Genomic DNA, 18,288 nt, shown 5'->3' with positions numbered 1-18,288 from the left:
TATTTTAGATGGTGGCTTGGCATTTAGATTGTGAGCAATACATTTTAGCAATAATGAAAAAGATGGAAAAATACATTCATTAAGAGGGATGTACACCTGAAACCTTAATTTTGCTGCCGTTCCTTTCTTCGATATATATATATATATATATATATATATATATATATATATATTGAGTGAATGCGACAATATATATCAACAGTGGCGGACTGGGACTGAAGTCAGAAGTCAAAGGGGGCCCAACCAGGGTTAAAACAATTTGTCCCCCCCCCCCCCCATATAACAAAATTTTCTTATTTCCATCACGCTAAAAATCAAGGGCAAAAAATAAATAGAATTTAAAAAAATGGGAATTAACAAATTTAGGTACAAGAAAAATGGCAAAAGCAAATTAGATCCATAAATTACATTGTATATTTCGTTTTAATCCTTGTCCTAGGTAAATAGAATGCGGCATAAAAGCGGCTTTTACTTTCGGTAAAAAACAATCGGGGACGTCATTTCAGCTTTTTCTTAGGCAAAGATTGGTCAAATTGAAAAATTTTCAATAAATCTTGTTTATATCGGAATAAAAATGGAAAATATTCTTTGCATACACCTTATTGAGTTTTAAAATATGAAAAAAAATAAGCTTATTTTTAAAAAAATATTATGTAAAAGCGAAGAAAGCGCGAGAAAAGAAATTTTTTTCCCAAAAATCGACCATCAAACTGAGTACATTTTTACACTGAAATAGTTAAAAATTTATTTAATTTTACTGAGGGCCCATATTTTCTAACAGTGGGGCCCACATCGGGCATGTTCGCTTGTATGGCCAGTCCGCCACTGTATATCAATATATATATTGAGTGAATGCAACAGTTGCGCTTCGACCAGATAAAGGTCTGTTCATACCTATCCAGCACGACCCGTATCCTGCAGGTGTCATGCAAGTGCGGATAGTATTCTTTGGTACTGTGGCGGCTCGCTATACGACATGGTCGAGTTTGGTCACCTTCCTGCGAGTGGGGACCAACTCGATTGTGTTCGGAGTTAGCTACCTCACTCTGCCTTCAGCTGTCATAAATAAAACACGTGCATTAACATGCCAGTCGTCTCATTCGTTCATCCCCTATAGTACATTATATGGACGTATTCATACTCCATTCGCGCATGCGCATTTACGCATTCATGCGCGTCCATATAGAATGTACCAAAGAATACTATCCGCACTTGCATGACACCTGTACGATACGGGTCGTGCTGGATAGGTATGAACAGACCTTAATACGTATTTTAAATCGACAAAATCGAGGTTTCGTATTCTCCAATTTTCTCCTCCGAAACTGGACCAATTAAAAAAAAAATCATCATCGGTATGAGAAAGATATTTTCTATGTTTGTTTGGTCGTATTTTTTTTTTAAATCAACCGTTAAATAAGCACTCTGGATTCTTTTCGTGGGTGTAAAAAGAGGCGATTTTATAAATGTTTGGCGGCTCCTAGCTCCTATAAAAAATAACTAATCAAAAAAATAAAACAGATGCATGCCAATGGTGGATATCCATAGCATATTAAAAAAAAAATTCTCTAGTGCCATAATTGAGGAAAGGAGAAGTGTAATACGTTTGTATGGACAAGGCGCTGGTGTCCAGCCGTCTTAATAGACTTCTTTTGTTTATTTTATTATGGCCTTCCTGGTATAAAATGTAATAAAAATAATAAATAATAATATTGTTGCAAAATATATTACAGAGTCTACACCTGTACAAAACTCGAAATCCTCGGCGGTAGTTATCTAGGGTTTGTTTGGATTAGGTACAATTTTTATACCTACTTTCTATTGGATTTCTAAATAATTCTAATTGGAAATGTTGGCGCAAATTTCTGCGTGGCGGGCTTTCAACATAAAAGACGCCAGCACTCAAAGGGTTAACGTATTCCATACATGAAGTGTCGACACTGTGGACACAGTTGGACATATCTATTAGATTCTAATTGGTATCTACACTTTCATAGAAATAACCTTCTAATAATTTGAATGTCGGTTTGGTAATTATTCCGCAAAAAGCAATCTCGCACAAGTCACTAAAATCTCGATCCCAGAATATCTGACACCCAAAAACTCTATCAATCGAAAGCTACCCATACGAAATATTGTACTAACGAGAACTCGAGTGCCAGATATTCCGTGATTGAGATTTTAGTGACTTGTACGAGATCACTTTTTGCGGAATAATCCATCTACCTAAGAAAGTCATATTTTTGGCATTGTCATTTGTCATTTTCAATATTAGAAAAAAATGTTGGTTAACACCAAGAATAGCGTCCCCTGGCATTTATATATATGTACATATGTTACATTTACATACACAAAACGTTTTGTATGTTATTCGCTATCAACACAAACGAATGCATTTATATTCCATTGTGGATGCGGGTTAAACGTCAATTCGGCACAAGTCGTGGATTATTTACAACGTACTTGCAAGAATTTGTTTTTAGAAGTTGGTTTCCCATCTCCACCAATGTGTTTGGAGTAGTTCTGACGATAATTGCAGAGAATTACACAATATAGATACTATGTTGGATCTTACGTCAAATGCCAGGCGAAGGTATTCTTGGTGTTTACTAAAATTTTAATATGCAAATTTTTGTTATCGTTTTTATCGCGAGACAATTTCAGACCAAAAATATGTAATAGTATAAAAATCAAAAAGATCAAAACATCAATTTGTGACGAAAGCTGATGCAAGTTGACAATTTTACCTTTGTAACAACATTACAGAGTAGTTCCAAGTAATAACTATGGCTAAACAAAAAAGAAAAAAGTATACACATTTGAATAGAAATCTTTTATGTTGAAAGCCCGCCACGCTGAAAATTTCGCCAACATTTCCAACTACAATTATTTAGAAATCCAATAGAAACCAGGCATAAAAATTGTAGCTAATCCAAACAAACCGTAGATAACTACCGCCGAGGATTTCGAGTTTTGTGAAGGTGTGTTTAGACTCTCTAATATATCTTGCAACAATATAAAATAAACAAAAGAAGTCTATTGATGAATGTATTTTTCCAAAACTAGTTCCATCTTCTTCATTGTTGTTAAAATGTAATACTCACAATCTAAATTCTAAGCCACAATCTAAAATATTCAGCAGTTAGGGATTTCCATCGGGTAATTCTGCTATGGTTATAAATTCATAAATTCTGGTATAAACGAGTCTTTATAAACGTTTTTGTCTTTTTTTTCTGTTGTGAAAATGTATGTGAATTAATTTATATAGCATATACATACCGCATTATAATATATACCGCGGAAAAAATAAACAAAAGTGTTCACAAATAATTGATAAAAATAACTTTTCAAAACCATCCACTCTGGCAATCATCACAATTTTTTACATCGACAACTGACTAATCATAATTTTGGCTAGTATAATACCTTCATTAGCAACAATGATAAAGATACAACTATTAACATTTATAAAAAGAAATACAGCTTCAGAGAACATCTGTGATAATGACAAAAATATCCAAAGTTTACAGCCCCAGTTTACGGCCCTGACATATTCAGTATACACTTCAGTAAACTAATAGATACGCAGTGGTGTCACCCTAATAGTTTCCATGGGTTTCAAAAAGTTGGAAACCCGTTGTTCCAAAAATAGGGTGACACCACTGAGATATGTACATTAACAAATCACTATTTAATCTCCCAGGAGTATAAAATGAATCCAAGTTATCCGTGGCAGAATAAAAATGAAAAAAGAGCAATTGCTATTTATTTAATAGGACTGAAATCATTGGTAGTAAAAATAGTGAATGTTTAAATTTAATTTTATCTAGTAAAAATACTATATTTTATGTGATTTTAAAACTATATTTAATGAAGAGATTCGTCAGTCAATGTTCATCAACCAATGACTGCGAACGACAAGCTATCAGGACTCAATGACTCGTGGATGAGCTGTGGTCAGTAGACAACCGATGCCTAGTATAATTTTGTATGTGGTAATTCGGTCCGTTAATTCATTCGAAGTTGACTGTCCGAGATGTGAAGAGCTCTCGAAAATACATCTACTTCTAATTACAGCACTTTTATTCGGATTTGGACACCCCTCTTTACGTCCACGCAACAATATATTCTCACAAGGTCATAAGGAAATGCACACATTTAAGTTTAAAACGATGATTTCATAGAAATAATAATGATACTGTAAATTCGACCTTAAATGTGTGTACGTATTATATTTTTGCTTAAGATCAAAACGCAGTTTTAATGTTACTTAATATATTGGCCGTCGAGATATAATTTATGACTTTGAGACGTCTGATAATAAATAGAACGCGAGGCGTAACTATAGTTAAAAAAAAGAATATTTTTATGTCTCGAAATAACATGAAAATAAGCTTAAGATTATTCGACTTGGAAATGTGCCAAAAATGTTTCGTGTAAACATCATTTGATTCACATCCATACGGGCACAATTAAATTTTTTACCAAAGTCCATCTATCGAATACGTGAGCATTCGGTCCCCCGCGCCACAGTTTGACTTTCGCCGAGTGACTTACGTGCCTAACCTAAAAGTGCGAAGGTGTACCAACGCGTAAATGTCAACTCTATCTGATAAAAATGTCCAATTTTGTAAAAATCAACACTTTTCATTCTGTCGATACGGTTTCGATTGTGTAATTGATAATCTGACACTGCCAGACGTTCTGAAAAAAATGTAAACAACATGAAATGCATGCGCGCGCCAAGTGATACCAGTTAGAAAAAACAATGCATACACTTGTCAGAAGTGGCAACATCTTCACATCAATGAAATTTATTTAATACCAATTGACGTTCAGTTAATAATGGAAATGAGCCCTATCTATCGAGGTTGCAAAATATGGTAAACGGATTATTGCGCAAATTGCGATCGCGAATACGGAATATCTGGCACTCGAGTTCTCGTTGGCACAATATTTCGGATGGAGTTTTTTGGTGCCAGGTGTTCCGTGATCGAGATGTGACGTGCGCGAGATCGATTTTTGCGTAATAATCACCGAACGGGATTTACATAGCAGAATTTAAGCTAAGCAAAAGATATGCCATAAAGTCACATGGTTAATTTTTTGAAATTGTTGTAATTATCTTAACATTTTACGAATAGTTTATGTCTTGTGAAGCAATTGGAAATCCTCACCACATATATTGACCGGCCAATAAGTTGCTGGCTACTGGCATTTCAAATAGTACGCATTTTCTCTTTAAAGTCACAATCACAAATCACGAAAGCCATTATTGACAGGTATATATTTGATGGCTCTCAAGGACACTAGTAATAACTAGAGGTAGGACCGGAAGCGCGCCATTATTTGTTTATTGTTCGCCGTGCATTGTTTATTTTTATGATGAGCCTTTTTTTTTGCACTCTAGCTTTGTATTTTGTTCTATTTCCTGGAAAATAGACCCAAAACTCCCTGTTTCCTGGAAAAAGCTTGCTTCCGGTCCTACCTCTAGTAATTATAATAACCTTTACCATGTTTGATGGTAACAGTAGTAAACTCCACTGGCATTTAAAATACCAGTGATATCTATAATTTGGGTGCACCTCACGGGATCGAATTAGAAATGCACGAAAAACCAAATATCGGAAGACAAAGATCGAAAATCGAAAGATCTTAAGTCGAAAGATCAAAAAAAAAAGGGTGCATGGTAAACACTTAATTTGTGCGAGCAGGATACAACAGGAACAAGAGGAACAGGCTTTTCCTCCCGTATTCTGCGCGCGCACATTAATACGGGAGGAAAAGCCTGTTCCTCTTGTTCCTGTTGTATCCTGCTCGCGCCAATTAAGTGAGGCTGTACGTGAGTATGTACCGTTTACCATGCACCCTTTTTTTTGATCTTTCGACTTAAGATCTTTCGATTTTAGATCTTTGCCTTCCGATATTTGGTTTTTCGTGCATTTCTAATTCGATCCCGTGGGGTAGACCCGTGTAACTTGGTATACACTTACAGACCTGATTTATGTATTACCACCAGGGCTTTTTTTGAAAAAAAAAGGTACCGAAACTCACTTCTTGTCAAGTTTTTTATTGGAAAAAATTATATTATATAGAATATTCGTTTAAAACATATAAAATGCTGAGACAAAAAGGTGCCGGAACGCCGTTCCACCGCGTTACATGGGGGGAAAAAGCCCTGTGTATTACAATAATAATCTTTTTTACTTCTCTATGTACACAATAAATTGAGCAATATGCGGATTATTTTAGAATTTTTATATTTATTTAAAATCTTAACGGAATTAGTACCAAACATAACGTACAATAGTTTAAATTCTATTTATTCAATTTATATATAATAAAGATATATGTAGATAGGTATTTATATATAATAAAGATAAAGACATAATAATGACACAAATAACGAGTTAAAAATATGTTACAAATCATGTTCGGGATGACATCTTATGTTAAAACAATAGCATAATGTGCGATAGTGCTATGCGTCTAATCAAAATAATAATAAAAATATTTAATTATCTCAAGAGTCTTATCTCGCTCTTGACGAAGTTGAAAATCATGTCGACTAGTTTTAGTTGCAACTTTGGAGACGAATGGTGTTTTTGGTGTGTTTAATCTTAAATAACATTTAAAATGACCTGTAAACTGACATATTTTAATTTGAGAGCCTTAGGAGAACCAATTAGGATGATTCTAACCTATAATGGAATCAAGTTTCAAGACATAAGGCTTGATCGCTTTGGAAAGGATTGGATCGAAAAGAAGTCCAGTAAGTGAAAATTCCCATTCAATTCCATAAAGTATTGAATTGATAATTAATACTTATAATTGTAATTTAACTTTTCAGCTTTTCCGATGGGTCAACTACCTCTATTGGAAATTGACGGCATAGCTTTGCACCAAAGTAAAGTAATTTGCAGATATTTGGCAAAGAAATCTGATTTGTATGGAAAAAATGAAAGAGAATCCGCCCAAATTGATATCGCTGTCGATATCATCTATGATTTAATTATGAGTCAGCTTTCTTTTATTCATTTGTGTAAACTTAGTTTAATCAGTCAAATTCAGTATCCTTATGTTTTTTTTTTTAGAAATGAGAGTGTTGAGAGATATATCAGATCCGTCAGCTCAAGAGACAAAATACGAAGAATTTAAAAATACATCAATACCATTTTACCTAAGCAATTTAGATAATATAGCGAAATCTTACTCGGGTTATCTGGGGTGTTCCAAAGTAAGTTTAGATGGTTTTTTTTTTTAGTTATCGCACTCGAACGTTTCATTTTACGTGTATATTTTATTGTTATGTTTGTTTAAAATGAAAATGATATTGAAATATTGTAATCGAACTATTGAATTATTTTTGTTGCAGCTATCTTGGGCAGATTTTTATTTTACTGGAGCGATTGACTATCTTGAAAACTTGTGTCGCATCAAATTTAGAGACGACTATCCAAATCTGAAAAAAGTTATTCAAAATGTTACAGAAGAACCAAAGTTGAAAGAATATCTTTCGAAGAGGACAAATTCTGAATTATAATTGGTTTCTTAAATAAAACCAGAAAATTTTAAATATTCCTTTATTTTTTGAATAACATGCATTTATGTATCAATTTTATTAGTCCATTAAAGGTACATTGAAAAGATGTACTAAATAAATATGAATGAAATCTCGAAGGTATATTTTTATTCTTAAAATAAAATTCTGGATTGAAGTGATTTCAGAACATTTGAAAATAGGTTTTCGAATAAGATTTTTCCGCAGTATTGATTGATAATAGGGTAAAATTCCAAAGCAACCGTCTTGTCAAAATTTGAATTCATAATAATTATTATCAAGACAGTGCCATAAAAAATTGGCACTACTAGAACCAATCAACTTTCTATTTCCCTACTCCAGAAAGCAAACGGGAAACAACTGGAGAAAAAACTTTATGGTAAATATACACTCAAAATGTTTGATATGTGAAGTCCGCTATTTTCAAAATTGAGTATACAATACAGAAAATGTCCATATCACCAAGCTAAGTTAATTGGGTATGCTAGTCCCCGAAAAGTTGTATGTATGTACGTATAATGTACATATATCGAATAATTGTATTTCAGATTTTTTTTGCCTTTTCGTGTCATATTACGTTGATTATTTTTTTCTATCGACATTATTATCGTTTTAAATAAGCTAGTTTGTCCATTTTGTTTATTTTTATATCGATTTTTTCCGTAAATATATTTTTTTATTAGCTTTAAATTCTGCTATGGACATACCGTTCGGTGATTCGGTGATTATTCCACAAAAAGCGATCTCACGGACGTCACTAAAATCTCGATCACGGAACACCTGGCACCCAAAAACTCCATCAATCGAAAGCATATCACACGTGAAATATTATACCAACGAGAAATCGAGTGCCAGATATTCCGTATTCACGATTTTTGTAGCAACGAATGTCGTGCATATATACATATGTATATGAAATTCTGGTTCGGTGATTATTGGTCACAAAGCGCTCGCCCAAAAGTCACTAAAATCTCTATGACGGAACATCTGGGAGCTGAAAAGTCCATCATACTAACGATAACTATCATACTAACGAGAACTCGAGTGCCAAATATTCCCTATTCGCGATTTTCATGGCAAAAATTGTATTTTGGGCGACCGCAACGTGACTAATAATCCAATTACCGAAATTCCGTTACAATAGGGTTACCGCATTTTTTTTTATAAACTAAAAACTTTATTGTTATCATATATTATCAAGTAATATACATAAACTACATACAAGTAGGGTTGCCAGATTTGTTCCAAGTCAAACCGGAACCCCCCTACCCGAAAAAATTAACAATATTAGACCACTTAGTTTTTATTTCAAATAATTTCATTTGGCAACAATTGAAATCATAGTTTTCAATGCACTGTATGTAGAATACTTTCAACTACATACATCTATAGAAAGTATATTTCTTTCATTAGTCCATTGAATCTGCATTAACGAGAATATAATTTAACTACCCATTTTTCTACAGCTATTTTTCCATTCGAATTTGGAGATTTTAATTCTCTTTTTAATATATTTTAAAGTGTGTCATTAACAAATATTTGCCATTTGTTATATTTTTAACTGTTTTTTTCAATATCAAGCCATTTTGGTATTTTTTCCAAGATCAACCAGAAAAAAACAATAATTATTAAATGGTATTTATTGTCCATTGTTTCAAATAATCTGTCAATGTTTCATAAAACTTTACTACTTCTTTATTAAATCCATCAATTTGTCCCTTTGAAATTGCTTTAGTATGCATAATGGAAAACTTTGAAAACTGGGACTTTTTGACGTCCCGAAAGGTTCGTTCGGGACACTGGGACACGAGGCTTAAAACCGGTGAGAATCCCGATTAATCGAGACGCCTGGCAACCCTACATATAAGTAATAGCAAAATGCTCAAAATTGATAACATAGCGATTGAGTACGGTCGTAAAACGCGCTGTTTAAGCCACATACGTCAAATTGCGTAATTTCGTAATCGGCTCAAAGACCGGCTGCGTAATACATCTGTTAATTGTTTTCATTGTTAAATACGCTTTAAAATGTTTGCCGGAAGACGTGCAGCTGCAGTTGCATTGTAAATATTTACTTTAATATATTTCACAATTAATATACCTTCAATTTGTCGAGGTTATGCTAAGTTTTAAACCTTTCAGCAGTCAAACTTGCTAATTTCTTATTTGACTCTAAGTAACAATTTTTACTCGATGTGTGTACGTAGAAATAATAGATGAAGTTGTATGATCATATGAAAATTCAACTTCGAGATTTTTTTCTATTGTCAATTGGCACTAGTGTATCGTTTTAGATAAGGTGGCCAATAACTTTATATATACTGATCAACAACTGTAACATTTTAATTTTTTTTACCTATACAAATCTTATTGTAATGTGTATTATATACATATCTATGTACAAAACGATAAAAATATACTTATTATATTATAATAAGTTTAATTTTTCAATTATTAATCATTTTAAATAGAAATGGAGCTTTGAAAAGTAGCAATTCGAGGGCCAAACACACTCTGCCAGACTTGTCGTACGAGTACAAAGCTCTGGAGCCGGTCATCTCCGGAGATATAATGGCTCTTCATCATTCCAAGCATCATGCCACTTACATAGCCAACTTGAATGCCGCTGAAGAAAAATTGGTAACTGCACAGAGTAAAGGTAATAACAAAATCAACTTAAATGCTGATGAAGTGGTCGTAGATTTTGATCCTTTTGTATTTTTTCAGGTGATGTAAGTGGAATCATTTCCTTGGAACCGGCAATTCGTTTCAACGGGGGCGGACATATTAATCATACCATTTTCTGGCAAAATTTGTCCCCCAACGGTGGAGCTCCATCCAAAGAATTATTAGCTGCTATTGAAAGGTAATATACATCTACACACATACATAGTATATATAATCATGATTTTTATGTGCTGTTTGTTTCAATAGAGATTTTGGTTCCTTGGAGAAGATGAAGGATGCTCTCGCTACACGTTCCATCGCCGTTCAAGGCTCCGGTTGGGGATGGCTAGGTTTAAACAAGGAAAGCAAACGTTTGCAAATTGCCACATGCAGTAATCAAGATCCACTTGAAGCTACGACGGGTTCGTCTTGTATAAATAACATGTGTGTATGTTTAGTATTGCTACGTGTAGTTTTTACTTTTGTTTTATTGTTGCAGGTTTGGTACCGCTCTTCGGTATTGATGTTTGGGAACATGCCTATTATTTGCAGTACAAAAATGTCAGAGCCGATTACGTTAAAAGGATTTTCGATGTCGCTAATTGGAATGATGTTTCGGCCAGATTTGCTAAAGCTCAATAAATTTCGAATATGAGTATCTCAGTTGTTTTAGGAAAATCTTCGCTTATGGTTATATCTAGTATAAAAAAGTTGCACGGTCAATTTTGCAATTTTGATCACTAGCAATACTCGCATTTGTTCATGTTATTTTTAGAAAGAAATAATAAAGGACCATTTTGTATCAAATTTGAGTTGCTAAATGATTATCATCATCCTCAGTGGCAGATCATCCTACTCAGAAGGACCTCCGATCCTTGGGGGGAGGGGGGCTAAAATACTTATGATTAAACTGTAAACATTTTTTAAATCTAAATAAATATCTTTGAATGTCTGAAAAAAGGGTCTATGTGACGAGCCGGAATGTGAAATTACCGAAAACGCAAATATCGAAAATCGAAAGATCTGCGCGCGCATTAATACGGGAGGAAAAGCCTGTTCCTCTTGTTCCTGTTGTATCCTGCTCGCGCAAATTAAATGAGTATGTACCGTTTACCATGCACCCTTTTTTTTTGATCTTTCGACTTGAGATCTTTCGATTTCCGATCTTTGCCTTCTGATATTTGCGTTTTCGGTAATTTCACATTCCGGCTCGTCACGGAGACCGCTGAAAAAAATAACATTATTAAGGGGGCAAAATTCATTTGCACATAAATTGAGCTGATCTACTGGTGAAAATAAAAATACTCTTTGAACTAATGTGCTCAAACCATTTTAAACTAATGTGCTCAAAAATATCAAATATTTTTGCGCGGTGCACAAAAATTGAATGAACATTAATAATGAGTACGATTTAAAAAATATCGGAAACAAAATGCAATTTATTTCTCGTAAAAACATTTAACATAACAATAATGATGATTTTTATTCCAAACCATAGGAGGAATAGTGCAATCCCCATCTTCCATATGAATAAATATCTAAAAAATACAAATAATAAAATAAATATAATAATAATAATGTTGCGTAGGGGTGGGTTCAGGATCCAAATGAAAGGCTTCATAACATATATTCAATGATTCGGGAGGTTTACACGGAACCACCGCAGAATATTTGATCTACCGTATGTACCTCCTTATAAAGGACAAGTTGCACAACACAGATATCCCGATCCGTTAGTATGTCTATTGTCTAGACACGTAAAGGTCTACCGCAGCGAATCTATTGTTTACGCACGAACTCTACCAGATCTGTAAGAACTCCAGCGTATTCTTTATTCGGGCACTTACTGAGTCAAATACCAAAGCAGCATAAAGGCATCATATCACCTTGAGCCAGCTTTGATTAATAATTTCGCCACAATTATCTTTCGTATATTGTCTAGTTTTAAGCGGCCAATAACTATGCCTTGGAAATGCACCCAAAAGTTTCCGTACTCTCAAGACATCCAAAGTTTCAAAGATGCTCAAAAATAACTAACGCAATAGAATTCCACAAATAAGCGTTAAGGGGTATTTTTATGTTATCCGAGGGTGCTAACCAGGGCTACCATTCATATGTACAAATGTGTGCAACGTACACAGGCGGCCGAAAGAAATGAAAGTCGAAAAAATTATATTCCTTAAAAAATACGAACAAGACATCGTACTTTTTAAAATGTAAATAAAAAATAAAAATTCGTTTATTTTAGTTATCAATATAATTTCTGTTATTAATCCACAAGAATAGTCGAAATGTGATATTTATAAGTGGAATTTTATTTAATTCTCATATAAAGACAATTTAATATATTATCCCTATTAATTCAATTCAGATTCGTGTAAATACGAGTAAAAACTGTAAATTTTCCTAACAAAATAAAATAAATACTAGTACGAGCTTTTAGCTCGTAATTTTACCGATTTAAAATTCAGCACACTTACAATTAATCCTTTTAAACGAAAAAAAAAAATAGTGTGGCTAGAACACTATCCCAATAAATATGTTTCAATAGAAAATACTCAATATAAAATAGTGTTAACAGTGGGAAAAAATCCCAAGTGAAAATACGTACTTTTGACTTTTGATTTGAACTGGACGACTATTTAGAGAGATTTGAAAGCTAAAAAATACTGAAAATGAAAGATAAAATACCCGACTATATATTCCAATATTCATTTTGGACAAAAGATTGACAGATTTTGAGACATCGACCGAACAACACCAAGATATAGAAAAATTGCGCGATTTAAAAAAACACATATATTTCCGAATTTCGAGCCAATCAACATTTTTTATTAGCAGATTCGTGTTCACTGGGCATAGATCTATAAGAAAAGTCATATTTCGTCTCTGAACCAAGAAAAAAGTCGTCATTTGTCGAACAGTGCTGTTCAAAAAAATATTTGAATTAATTAGCTGTGGCAACACCACCTAAACGTCAGTTTGACATTTGGCGCGCATGCGTAAAACACACAACGCCCATACAACGGCACATAGCAGATGTCATTCGTCCTTCAGCAGTTCTCCTGAAGGTAATTGCATGCAAAAAATTCTCAAAAAATCGCAAAAACATCTACATTGAACTCCATCAAATCATTTTTAACACATCGCGCCTCATTTCCGTTTCCGACGTACTTTTAATAAAAGCCATCACCGGTCGCCAATCGATATTGGGTCGAAGTACTGCGTTGCGGCGACAGGTGGAGGCCAATAGCCTGTAATTTCCAACCATTCACATTGCGAAGCATTCTCATTACAATCAGAACAAATCCCGCATTATTGCAAGAGAGATTATGGATTGTTTACGTTGAGAACAAAAGCTTTGTTTCGACGTATGACTCGTAACAGCGCATAAAACGCCCTTACTTTAATTGATATTAATCTGTGCATGGCAACCGTGTTTAATTTAATTTTATATTTTTTTTATAGATATTCTGTATTAATCCATGTCGTTTAATTGATTTACTAATTTACGATAAAAAAACTTTTATATATGTACATATAGGCACGAGACCTTAATCTATTTAGTACAATCAGATCTTATTAAGTCGATCTTCTACGGTATTTTTAATTATTTATATAATCATACTGAATATTCTTTTTATTGAAAAAGGAAACTGCCGATGTGATTTTTTTTGACACTTCTTCACGAATCGCTTTAAATTGATTTTAATATTTTTTCTTTATCAGCTGTCTCAATCGGAATCAAATCACAGCTGTTGTGACACGAGCATGTCACAATATTAGCGATTAGAGCACATCAGCTGCTATTTGAGTCCACTTTAGCATATAAATAAGTAGCGTGTATTACAGCCATCTGAAAGTTTTGCGTTTCGTAACAATCTTTTTACAAGGCTTTTATTTCGATCTGGTATTGATTTTCAAAATATGTAGGTATATGTATATATTGTGATTTTTTAAACTCATAGTGGATATTTTATTTTATTGTTACAAATCAATATACACTCGCCATTACGGATTTGCTCCAATGCGACGGGTGTACGTTAACGAAATACAGAATACATAAACAATCAGAAATCAGAAATACAGTAATACATATACAATCAGAATATATAGCATATAACAATTAATCAGAAATAATAATCATAGAGACGTCTATGGATTATTTTTAGATTTTTTTTTGTATACAATTTTTTTATATATATGTCTATAGAGATATCTATAGATTTCAGATTACTGTGTATAATTATTACAAATTATACACAGGCAGATTTTGTGACAACAGGATTAGATCTAATACCAATTTTCAGGAACCGTTTCAGCAATGATCAGATAAAATTGGCAAACTCTGATAGAGAAACGATCGATTTGGAGTCACAAAACCCCCAAATCTAACCAGCAGTGGCGAGGACTCATAAGAAGTTCATAAATAACGCATAGATATCATTTCACAATAATATCAGGTATCGCTCACCTCAAATAAATCATACGTAATTTGTTCGAAGGGAAACCTCAGCTCGATAAAAACGAAATTCGAGCCCTCAGCTTAGGGATTGCAATTTACTGGTAATTTTCATTTACCGGTAAACGTTAAATAATTTCTCCCATTAACAATTTACAGGGTTTCACCGCTAAATGAAAAAGATAACGTAGATTAGATGACTGTATGTGGTTTATTTTCCTAAAAAGGTTAAACTAGATTGAACCATAAATAATAAAAATGAATCTCAAGTAATAAATACATACATAAAAACCATTCGTAATATATAAAAGTATGTAAGAAAATATGTAATGTTGGTTGGGAATTGTTGGGAAAGTTTCTATGACGACATGGGGACGAGGGGCGGGGGGACTTAAGTAAAAAATAAGTCAAAATTTCGTTTTTATATGTGTTATTATTATATTTTGTCTGTATTTTCGATTAAATAATTTCCGGTAATTATCGACGGCGGAACTTCGGCAATTTACCGGTAAATCGGTAAACCGGTTATACAAGCCCTATTCTCAGATCAATATCAAATTTACAATTTTGTAACATTGTACAATTCGACCTTGTTTCCACCCCTGAAACTGGACCTAAGCTTTATTTACGCGCGTCTTCCTTGATATTGGACATGTACTATTTATTGAAGGCTTATTTAGGCCATTTTGAATAAGCATAGGAAAGTTCTAGAATAAAAATCGACGTTTAAATTGTCAAACGTGTCTATAGACTGGAACGAGCGGCTGGTTTTTTTTCAATATAATACTCATAAATTATGGACCTTTGACGTCACTCTCTGTCTATATAGAGATATAATCTTCGTTTTCTCGCGAAGTTAAAATATAAGGAAGAGGGGGTGAGTGAAGGGGGGGGGGGTGAGTCCTTTGACGTAGAACTTTTTCAAAGTCGTGTTAAATTCGCCATTTAAGATTCAGCTCTCGAAAGCGGTGAGCTTTTCGAACATTCAGGTGCTAAGAAAAAAGTTCGTTCACGAGAATTAAGTGAGATTTTGCTCGGTAGGTGTCGCAGAGAAAACATATGGTGAATCGGACTCGAGCTTCCAGCTGCTGCAATCGGCTGTTGGTTTGAGTCCGAGTCTCCAAATATTCTCGTTTAGTTTCAGTGATCCGATTTTTAAATCTACCCCCTCGATCAGTATCGCCTTGAAACACTATGGAGTGTGGGGGATGGGGGGTGTAGTGGGGGGTTGCGAACTTTTGTAGCTTTCGAAAGGCTTTTCATTTCGTTAAATGGTGCGTAGTATTATGTTATGTTCTGAAAATTTTGATAAAGAAGAAGTTTTCCAAGAAATGATCTATTTGTCGTGAAAGTTATAATGAAAAGCTTTTCTACGAAATTACACTATCTGGAAAGTTTCAATTTGATAAAACTTTTCGTGGAAATTTATCGCCGTTTTTTGCTGTTAAATTAAAAAAAAATACTGTTTTTCCTAATTAGTTTTAATGAGTGCGCCATCGCTCGTTAAACTTTTCAGTTATTTTTTAAAATGATCTTTTTACATATATGTACATATGTACATTGTATGTATATACGTATGTATATCTAATATATAATTTCTTAAGACACTTTGTAACTATGTATGTATGTACGGTTTGTTGGGAACATCGAAAACAAATCAAACTTTCTATGATGACGATATCGATGTCGTTGTATTTTTTTTGAAAATTTATTTAATTTATTAATTTTTCTATTGGTGTTTTATATTTTTTGTATGTACATAGTAAGTAGGTAGTTTTTACCTTTTTTTCATATTAAATATAAATATTATATTAAATATATTTATAAGGTATTTTAAATAAGAAGAGCTATGTAAAAAATACAACCGCGTGCGGATCGAACACAGCACCGACCCATTTATTTTAATTTTTTTTATTTAATAACTTAATATGCCATAAACCCATGCGATGATATTTCATCGGGTACAACACTAGTATTTATATGATGATATAAATTTGTGTCAGTTGCCAGTCCATGTTCATGGACTCCAATTGGTCTATGTATGTACATATGTACGTAGCTTGAAAGTCACTGCTCTGGTGCATCTACCTGTTTCTAATTTAAGTTTTCGTATAGAAATTTTAGAATCGTAGTCTTCTGAATAGTAGAAGTTCCTTTTGTAAGTGCTAGTAGACCGTGAAACCTTTGTATGACTCGCTCTGCACACACACCCAAGACTTTTCCATTCTAAAGTTCTCCTTTGTTGTCTCCATCGACAGTTTCCATTATTATAATTCGTCTAATGCATGTTAAAATTTCGAGCAATGCAGTTGATTCATATCAAATACCAAACCCAAAAGTGATAATCAATAAGCACTCTCAAGATGTGTAGATTTAAGTGCTTCAGCTGCAAATGTCAGGTTAGCAATCAGCTTGAGTCTTGAGGCTTCAGTCCGATTTAACTTATGTTTTGTAAACTGACAATTTATTTTTACATAACAGGTTCAAGAGTAGACTTAGTTTAATTATGTTGTAAATCGGATAAAACTAACACATGCAATTACGCAGTGACTTAATATTGAATTGCGTGACTTATCGAAGTGTAAACTTCTGTAGGATTTAGCGCGAAAGCGTTACTCAGCGCGCTTTCATGTTTTATTTCTACATCGTATGACGTCACACACATCTGATTTTAAAAATTACAATATAAATGTTTGAAGACTATAAAGAATCGAACGTGCGAAAGGACATGCACGATATATGTAAGTAGTGTTACGTACGCCGCGGATTAAGCGAATAGAATCCCAGAGACTATGTGACCGTTCAAGGGTTATCTGTTAACGGATTAACTAAGTGCTTGCACTTAGACCAACGTATATCTGTTATCGGATTAACCAAGTGCTTGCACTTACTTCCAGGATTATTTCATTTCTTCCAGGATTATTAACATTTCCGCGGGTCTCGCTTGGAGATGTTAGGATAGCAATTTTGAAGCTGAAGGGGTCTGTTGGGCCTGACGGTGTGCCCCCTGACGTATTAAAGGCATGCTGTAATTCGCTCTTAGAGCCTCTTCAGTTTACTTTTAACCTTATTCTGGGTTCTGGTAATTATCCTGAAAAATGGAAATTATCTAGAGTCATTCCCATTCATAAAAGTGGCTCTAAAAATGAGGTTGAAAATTACAGACCTATTGCTATCATCTCGGCTATTCCCAAAATTTTCGATAATATCCTTCACCGTTTGATTCTTTTGCAGTTCAAAAGATTGTTGTGTGATGAGCAGCATGGTTTTTCACCATGTCGTTCCACTACCACTAATCTTGCCTGCTTTTCATATTATACCATGTCTAAAGTTGACCGTGGACAACAAGTTGATGTAGCCTACTTTGACTTTCGAAAAGCATTTGATCTTGTCAACAATGACGCTCTTATGATCAGATTAGCTGAAGTGGGCTTTTCTCCACGTTTTCTTAAACTCTTTGCTTCTTATCTTAGTGATAGGAAGCAATTTGTTAGATATGGTATTTATGAATCTCCTTCATTTTTTACGCGATCTGGTGTAACTCAGGGGTCCACCTTAGGCCCTTTACTATTTACAATAGTCATTAATAACCTCCCTA

The 18,288-nt window shown here is 33.8% G+C and overlaps 4 protein-coding genes across 4 annotated transcripts in view; 3 read left to right on the top strand and 1 right to left on the bottom strand.

The window, feature by feature from the left end:
* Positions 1-18,288, bottom strand: part of LOC143910016 (uncharacterized) — a 358,729-nt gene that overhangs the window by 77,847 nt on the left and 262,594 nt on the right. The gene's annotated exons all lie outside the window — the stretch shown is intronic.
* Positions 6,492-7,678, top strand: LOC143923193 (glutathione S-transferase-like). Its single transcript, XM_077446744.1, has 4 exons — positions 6,492-6,772; positions 6,851-7,018; positions 7,095-7,237; positions 7,376-7,678. Exons 1-4 carry the CDS (start codon positions 6,637-6,639, stop codon positions 7,541-7,543), a joined length of 615 nt encoding a protein of 204 aa, XP_077302870.1. The 5' UTR covers positions 6,492-6,636; the 3' UTR covers positions 7,544-7,678.
* Sod2 (superoxide dismutase 2) lies at positions 9,445-11,182 on the top strand. The gene is made up of 5 exons (XM_077446743.1): positions 9,445-9,624; positions 10,033-10,220; positions 10,289-10,427; positions 10,496-10,650; positions 10,728-11,182. Exons 1-5 carry the CDS (start codon positions 9,590-9,592, stop codon positions 10,868-10,870), a joined length of 660 nt encoding a protein of 219 aa, XP_077302869.1. The 5' UTR covers positions 9,445-9,589; the 3' UTR covers positions 10,871-11,182.
* Positions 13,238-18,288, top strand: part of unc-104 (kinesin family member unc-104) — a 125,730-nt gene continuing 120,679 nt past the window's right edge. The window contains exon 1 of the mRNA XM_077428341.1: positions 13,238-13,299. The gene's annotated coding sequence lies outside the window, so the exon portion shown is untranslated. The remainder of the gene's footprint in view (positions 13,300-18,288) is intronic.

The sequence above is a fragment of the Arctopsyche grandis genome, chromosome 3 (genome assembly GCF_051622035.1).
Source record: "Arctopsyche grandis isolate Sample6627 chromosome 3, ASM5162203v2, whole genome shotgun sequence".
Lineage (NCBI taxonomy): Eukaryota > Metazoa > Arthropoda > Insecta > Trichoptera > Hydropsychidae > Arctopsyche > Arctopsyche grandis.
This window is presented reverse-complemented; position numbering and strand designations above follow the sequence as displayed.